The sequence below is a fragment of the Myotis davidii genome, unplaced genomic scaffold, assembly GCF_000327345.1.
Source record: "Myotis davidii unplaced genomic scaffold, ASM32734v1 scaffold3, whole genome shotgun sequence".
NCBI classification, from domain to species: Eukaryota; Metazoa; Chordata; class Mammalia; order Chiroptera; family Vespertilionidae; genus Myotis; species Myotis davidii.
The window spans coordinates 1852166-1860658 of record NW_006295062.1 but is presented as its reverse complement, the minus strand read 5'-3'; the positions used below and the strand labels follow the sequence as shown (position 1 = coordinate 1860658).

At 38.9% G+C, this 8493-nt stretch overlaps 1 protein-coding gene across 8 annotated transcripts in view; it reads right to left on the bottom strand.

Annotated features, from left to right (window-relative positions):
• The window catches only part of PTPN4 (protein tyrosine phosphatase, non-receptor type 4), a 219190-nt gene that overhangs the window by 192178 nt on the left and 18519 nt on the right, over nucleotides 1–8493 (bottom strand). For 4 of the 8 annotated variants that reach the window (XM_015567781.1, XM_006769668.2, XM_015567783.1 and 1 more), the window contains exons 2-3: nucleotides 2528–2680; nucleotides 1884–1972 (exon numbers count right to left, since the gene is read on the bottom strand). The exons of 2 other annotated variants lie outside the window; for them this stretch is intronic. In XM_015567781.1, coding sequence (XP_015423267.1) covers nucleotides 1884–1972; nucleotides 2528–2559 — 121 coding nt within the window. In that variant the 5' untranslated portion in view covers nucleotides 2560–2680. Of the gene's footprint in view, nucleotides 1–1650; nucleotides 1655–1883; nucleotides 1973–2527; nucleotides 2681–8493 lie in introns of all 8 variants that reach the window. 2 more of the 8 variants (XM_006769672.2, XM_015567782.1) reach the window with 2 other exon arrangements.

Here is an 8493-nt window from a genome sequence, read left to right as displayed (position 1 = left end):
AGATCTGCAGGTTCCTCTGCCTTGTTTGGGTTTTGGTGGTGCCCAGATGAGGCCCAGCTGTGAAGCAATGCAAGCTGCTGTGGGGCCTTGGGCCTTCTTTTGGAAGTTCTGTGTCTCTCTGACCCAGCTGCAGTTTGTTAGGTAATTTTCAGATTGCAAAGGGCCAGGCCTTTCATATGCAAAAGCCTCTGTGCACAGCTTGGGTGGGGCGGGGTCTCAGGAGATTAACAGGGTGGCGCAAGCAGCTATGGCTGCTTCTCAGTCCTACCCTAAGAGGCCCCACAAGTCAGTGTCCCAGTAATTGCTGCAAGCACCTCTGAGAGAAAGCTGCCCTGGAGTTCCAACCGATGCCAGACAGTCCAGTTTCTCCCCGTATGTGTCTGGGTCCCCAGAGACTCGCCCAGAACTGGAGTTCAGAGCAGTCAGGGACTTGAGACTCCCTCCCAATTGAAAAAGACAACCGCGTCCTCAGTTGCCAGCCCTTTCCATGTGCGCTTCCATACCTCTGCACTTCCTCTGAGTCTCAGTGTGCTTTTCTCTTTCCTTCTAGTTGTAGAATTTCCACTCAGCCAGCCTTCCTGTGGTTCTGGATGATGTCCGTTTTATCTTTTAGTTGTATTTTTGAAGCGGATGTGCGAGGCAGTAATTTCTGGTGTTTACCTATGCTGCCATCTTGGTTTTCTCAGATTACTCTTATTCTTAACACAAAAACAAAAACTTAAGACTACAGATCTTTGCATCTCAACTTGTAACCTAAGAGGGAAAAAGTATATTCCTACAGAAGAACAGGTATCACACCAATATTAGCAGCATTTGATATTACAAAACAATGAAGATGTAGCTTCAAAGTTTGAAAGAAAATTACAGTAAACCCTCAATTGTACAGAGTTTGATTTAACAGACTTTGGACTCAATGGACAAAATTTCCGGTCTGTATGTCATATGTGAAAATTAACACCCAATTAACCAAGCTTTGCTTATAAGTAACTTAACAGGTTTTCTTATTATTTTTAACAAATTTTAGCAAATAGGCCATATGTTGGGAAAAACACTATAATTTCAATGACATAAATAAACATCAGATATGTACAATTATAGCTTACATATTTAAATTAAACAGTCACCGCTGGTAAACAATGTTCAGTGAATGATTACACCACATTTCCCATGGTAATTGGTTCTGTTGTCCCATGGCGTGACGTTCTGCAGCAGTTTTAACACATGCCAGCTGGCTGATGTCCTTATATGTGTTAAGCCATACCCCCGCCATGTGCCCCAGTCCTGTGCATTTGTTTACTTGTGGTGACTGGTGAATGCACGTACTTACTACACCTATTCAGTATAAATTTAAAATGACTGTAATACATATAGAAAGCTTTTCTATGAAATTAAAATTTTCATACATACATAATTTTAATTACACAAACATCTATATAAGCAAAAATAGGTAAACTAATTTGTCAATTTTTTAACATATGCTTTTGGAAAACCTACTTAATTATATAACAGACACCCACTTGCCTGAATTAGTCTGTTATATTGAGTCTTTACTGTATTTGAAACACAGAATTATATACCCCCCAAATTAGAATTTGTATTGTGGACCCTCCGACAGAAGACATCTACTAAGAAGGGCTCCTGGTGGTTAACTGGGCTCAAACTTAAAAACAACAACAAAGACAAAAACAGAGCCCAGCAGCGATTTCTACACAGGGACAACTCACACAAACTGCACTTCAGGGAGAAGCCTCTACTAAACTCGCTGCCTCTGTACTGAACTGCCTGCCTGCAGTGTGTTTCTGCCACCTAAGCCAACCCTTACAAAGGAGTTCCGGGAATCCTATTTAACCAAAAGGACTAAGGCTTTCCCCATCCAATCAAACCTGCACAGCTGCAACCATCCAGAGTAGCTCTATTCTGACCAATCAGGACAATGTCTTTTGGACCAGTCAAACTTTGAAGATTTGGAAACCTGTTGTAAAAGAGAACATACCAACCAATCAGGGACCAGGGACAGGGACTTCTGTCCATATAAGCCAGGTCCCCTCTGGCTCTGAGAACATACTTTCCCTTTCCACCAAAGACTGCAGTTCCCCAGCTGCGCTGAAACACCAAAGATGTCTCACCAGAACAGAGCAGAGCACACCAAAGCAAGCCAAAGCAGACAGGCAGGAAGCAGAGCAGGTCAGTGAGGAGCAGAGTTGAGCTATCTAGCCAGAGAAAGGCCTGGCCCCAGGAATGGCTAGTCCTAGGGCTGCTTCACAGCCATGCTGTATCACAACTAAGCTGTTCCAATCACGCTGCTGTCACAGCCATGCTGTATAAAAATTGAACTGTTTTGCACTGAATAGTGTACTTCTTCACCACATTCCAAATTGGGGATTCCTTTTGGCGTTGCAATGGAGTCAATGACCACTGTTTAACAATGTGAAAGAATAAAGCTAAAGACATTTTCCAACATTCAAGGATTCAAAGTTTAAAATCCATAAGCTGGAGAGACAGGCACATATGAAGAGTCACAACTTACCAGAGTAGAGACACACAAGCAGAAACTGCCATAGGAGCCAATGCATGAGTAGTAGGAAAGCCTGAACTGTAACTGATGAATTGCTGGAGACTCAATGTGGACAATTCTTAAGAGTTGGGCTGGCCGGAGTGGCTCAGTTGATTGAGCATCATCCTGTGTACCGAAAGGTTACTAGTTAGATTCCCGGTCAGGGCACATACCTGGGTTGTGGGTTTCATCCTGTTTTGGGAGCATATGAAAGGCAATCCATCAATGTTTCCCTCTCTCCCTTCCTCTCTTAAAAGCATGTCCTCGGGTGAGGATTAAAAATAATAATGACAAATAAATAAAAACTCCAGGGGGACCCAGTTATTGGAAGGCTCCCATAATACTGTGAGATTTACCTCCAGTAACTCAACCAGATTCCCATAGTAAATATTAGAGAAAAATACTCTTGGGCTTGCCGCAGGTTGGGTGGGATGGGGTGACCAATATGAAATTACAAACCAGAGCATTCAGTCCTTCTTAACTACCCTCAAAAGAAACTAGTTAACCAGAGCCTAAGGGACCTGGGACAAAGAAAATAACCAACCCAGCCTACTCTAGCCATGCTGTCCTACCTAGGTGGAGAGAAAAAAAATGAAAACACCTGTGAAGTTCACAGTACAGAGGCATAAGTTCACTAAAATACTAAGAGCAAATCATAGGACTAAAGCAGGGGCGGGGAACTTTTTTCCTGCCAAGGGCCATTTGGATATTTACAACATCGTTCACAGCCATACAAAATTATCAACTTAAAAATTAGCCTGCTACATTTGGTCAAACATTTAATTAACTCACCCCTAATGCCTTGGCAGGGCCAGACCAAATGATTTCTCAGGCCATGGCCTGTGGGCTGGACATTCCCTGTCCTGGGGAAAAAATGTTTCCCTTACCCCAACCTTACTACCACATTACTCAGGCCCTATTAATAGCAGTTCCTTCTACCTATCAAGAAAAATTTATAAGGCATACCAAAAGATAAAAAACACACTGTGAAGAGACAGAGCAAGCATCAGACATGGAAAGTTGGAATTATTAGACATGGAATTTAAAACAACTATAATTAATATGCTAAGGGCTCTAATGGATAAGGTAGACAGCAAGAATAGATGAACAATGTAAGCATAGAGATAGAAACCGTAAGAATGAACCAAAAAGAAATGTTACGGGGAAAAAAAACAACAGATAAATAATGCCTTTGATAGGCTTACAGCAAAGTAAAGAATCTCTGAGCTAGAAAATATATCGATAGAATCCTCAAAAAAATGAAAATCAGAGAAAACAAAGACTGGAAAAAACACACAGAAGAATATCCAAGGACTGTGGGACAACTACAAAAGGTATAACATACATGTAATAGGGATACCGGAAGAAGAGAAAAAAGAACAGAAATAAATCAATAATGACTGAGAATTTCTATAAAACAAAAAAAACCCCACATCTATGCATATAATTTTTAAGCTACAGAAAATCAAAGACTAAAAAAAAAAAAAAAATCCTGAAAGAAGCCAGAGGACAAGAAGCACCTTACCTACAGAGAACAAATAATTACATCTAACTTCTTAATCATGCGAGCAAGAAGAGAGTAGAGTAAAACACTTAAAATGTTGAAGGGAGGAAAAAACCTACCAACCTAGAATTCTGTATCCTGAAAAATTACCTTTGAAAGGAGAAATAAAGATTTTCTCAGACAAAAAGAGAAAGAGAATTTGTTTCCAGTGGACTTGCCTTGCAAGATATTTTTAAAGTTCATTAGAGAAAAGGAAAATAATATAGGTCTAAACTCATATCTACATGAAGAAAGGCAAAGAAGGAATAAATGAAAATAGATTTAAAACTTGATGTTTTTATCTCTCCCTCTCCCTTCCTCTCTGAAATCAGTAAAAATATATTTTAAAAAAAGAGAGAGACTACCCTTGGTGGCCCTGACTTAATCAGGTGAAAGCCCTTAAAAGAAAGAGTAGGTCCTTCCTGAAGTGAAAAAATTCTGGCGCTGGCTTTAAAGACGTGATCTGCCATTTGAGAGAGGGACTAGGACAGAACAATGTGGCAAGGAAGTGCAGGTAACCACTGACAGCCAGCAAAGAACTGAAGACCTCAGCCCCACAGTTGATTGTACTTGTCAACAATAACATGTTTCCCTCTCCAAGAGAACTTCCTCTCTTCCTGCAGTCCAGTTAACATATAGTTTGTAACTTTGTGAGAACCAAAACAAAGCTGTAACCATACTACTGACCCATGATACTGGAAGAAAATAAATGTGCTGCTTTATTCTGCCAAATCTGTGGTAACTTATTATACAATAGAAAACTAATACATCTTTCACAGCAGTACTACTACACCAACAAGCATTCATGAGACAGAAAGAAATATACAAAAAAATGAAGCAACATATGATGATCTCTGTGCAAATTCCACTCTTGCTTATGATGCATCTACTAGAACAGGGGTGGGCAAACTTTTTGACTCGAGGGCCACAATGGGTTCTTAAACTGGACCAGAGGGCCGGAACAAAAGCATGGATGGAGTGTTTGTGTGAACTAATATAAATCCAAAGTAAACATCATTACATAAAAGGGTACGGTCTTTTTTGTTTTTAGTTTTATTCATTTCAAACGAGCCGGATCCAGCCTGCGGGCCGTAGTTTGCCCACGGCTGTACTAGACAGTGGTCAGCAAACTCATTAGTCAACAGAGCCAAATATCAACAGTACAACGATTGAAATTTCTTTTGAGAGCCAAATTTTTTAAACTTAAACTATATAAGTAGGTACACTGTTATTAATTTAATTAGGGTACTCCTAAGCTGGCCTTTGCTAAAAACGTCCTCAATCGATTGAGGTACATTCGCTGAGGTCGACCCCTTCAAACTTTCCCATCCTCAACTCGTGCATGAATGGCGTGCGCCTCCCCCGTGCTGCTAATATTAAAAATTTATACACATTATGTTAAGAAGAGCTGAACATGAATGATATTCAAATTATAAAAATATTGGCAAAGATATAAAGGTAATTTAGTACAGAAAGGATAGTCATTTCAACATACCACTTGCAAAAAAAATAGGAACTTCAATCCACACCTTGCACCATATGCAAAAATTAACTAAAATAAATCATAGATTATGTAGAACCTAAAACAATAAAACTTCTTAAAGAAAACACAGGAGAAATCCTTAGTGGCCTTGGATTAGGCAAGTATTTCTCAGAAACATTGCCATCAGCACAATCCTTAAAATAAATTGATATGTTAGAATTCACCAAAATGAAACATCTGCTTTTCAAAAGACACTGTTAAAATAATATAAAACTAGCCAGAGGGCGGGAGCATATATCTGATAAAGGATTTTTATCCAGAATATATAAAGAACTTCCAAAACTCAGGAATAAGGAAAAACAAAACAAAACAAACCACAAACAAGAGCTTTGAACAGATACTTCACCAAAGATAAAAGGATGGCAAATATCCACATAGCAAAAAAGAAGCTCAACATTACTAGACTGAAGGTACATGCAAAGTAAAACCATAATATGGTATCACTACATACCTATTGCAATGGCTAGAATTTTAAAAATAGTGACAATACCAAATGTGGCAAGGACTAGGTAAAAATGGATCTCTCATTCATTGCTGGTGGGAATATAAAATGTTACAACAATGTTGGAAAACAGTTTGGTACTTTCTTACAAATTTGAACTTATTTCCACTTTATGAGCTATCCATTCCATTTCTAGGTAACAAATGCATATGTCCATATAAAGACTTGTACATGAATGATCACAGAAATTTTGTTATAGCTGAAAACTGAGAACAAAACAAGTGTCTATTAACTGGTAATGGATTTATTCAGATGTGGTACATAAATAGAATGAGTAGTTAATAAAATAGAGCTGGTGTTACATGCAACAACATAAATCTCAAAATAACTATGCTGAAAGCTGAATCAAAAAAAGAAAGTACATACTATATGATTTCATTTATATAAAATTCTAGAAAATACAAACTAAACTTTGGTGATAAATAGTAGACCAGCAGGATGAGAGTAGGAAGCAATTACACTGAAACACAAGAAAATTTGGGGGAGTAATGAATATGTTCATTACACTGATTGTGGTAGTAGTTTTATAGAGGTATAAATATGTCAAAACTTATCAAATATTATAAATATATAGTTTATTACATCCTACTTTACCTCAATAAAGTTGTTAAAAACATATATGGCCAAAACACTTAAGAGGCAAAATATTTAGAGACAATTTTGATGTTCTGGTTCATAATCTGCTAGCTATATAACTAGATTCAATTCAACTTAACATAATGAATATTTTGGCCATTTTTCTTCATCATGTTAATAAGCCTGGTTTCTTATACAGATAGCAGCTAGTTTAAGGTTACACAGGCAAAAGTGATCAAGTAGCATGTGAACCCAGATCTGTCTAATCTCAAAGGCAATACTATTATTGCCACAACAATATAATGAAATTTCTACTTTCTCAAGCTAAAAATATTCTTTTGAGTGTTCTTTTCAAAGCCAACTATAAAAGCACCTAAATTAACTGAAGAAAGACATCATTGAAAAAGAATCATTACTATTTGTGAGTTTTACAAATCTTTAATCTGATCCTTTGCACTCTCCATTTCCTCAATTTCCACCTCAACACTGCTCCCAGAGAATTTGAACAGGAAAAAAAATCACAATCAGATATAATAAGACATGTTTTGCACTAAGGGCAGAGGAATAACTCATGAATAGAAAAAGGAATATAGGTAGATTGAGAGCCAATAAGTAGAGCTTTGTTGTTGTTCTATTTTGTTTTGCATAGCCTATTCTTTTCAACCTCTCCCTGTAGGCTTCTCAAGTCAAGTTCCTAAGTCACTGTCCAAATGAACCTACTGCATAAATGAATGAATGGAAATGACTACATATGAATGAGCAATGCAGCAAAAATAGGGCACCCATAAAGTCAATCAGTAAGCTCTCAAAATATAAATATTTCTGTTACTGTGCCACTCCCATATCTCACATGGAATTTAGTAAGAAAGGTTTTCAGAGCCTAAGACAGATGTCTCATGCTTTTCTATTAATAACTGCTGTTATATTACAAAACTTGGTAAGCCACTGATTCACGGTAAATGTTAACATTCTAATTTTGTTATTGTCTAGTTCTGATTTACCTTGAGACAGTCATTCATTTTCCTGAGTCCCAGTTTCTTCCTCCATAAAATAAAAATTTGTGACTTAAAACCTGCATTATTCTATCTGGTAGCCATGCCACATATGACAATTGAACACTTGAAAGGTGGCTCATATGATTAACAAATTGTTTTAATTACATTTACTAGGGTGACACTTGTTAATTACATGATATAGACTTCAAGTGTATAATCCTATATAATAAAAGGCTAATATTCAAATAGACCGAACAGTGGAACGACAGGTCTCTGATGCACACTGACCATGAGGGGGCAGACGCTCAACGCAGGAGCTGCCCCCTGGTGGTCAGTGTGCTCCCACAGGTGGAGCGCCGCTCAGCCAGAAGCCGGGCTCACAGCTGGTGAGCACAGCAGCAGTGGAGGGAGCCTCCCCCGCCTCCGCAGCAGCGCTAAAGATGTCCGACTGCCGGCTTAGGTCCATTCCCCATGGGGAGCGGGTCTAAGCTGGCAGTCCGACATCCCCTGAGGGATCCTGGACTGCAAGAGGGTTAAGGCCAGGCTGAGGGACACCACACTCCAGTGCATGAAATTCATGCACCAGGCCTCTAGTCCTATCTAATAAAAGAGAAACATGGTAATTAGCGTACGACCACTGCCCTTCCCATTGGCTAATCAGCAAGATGTGCAAATTAACTGCCAGCCAAGATGGCGGCAGCAGCCAGGCAGCTTGAAACTAACATGAAGCTTGCTTGCTTCAGTGACGGAGGAAACCAACGTTCCCCGCCTGCACTGCTC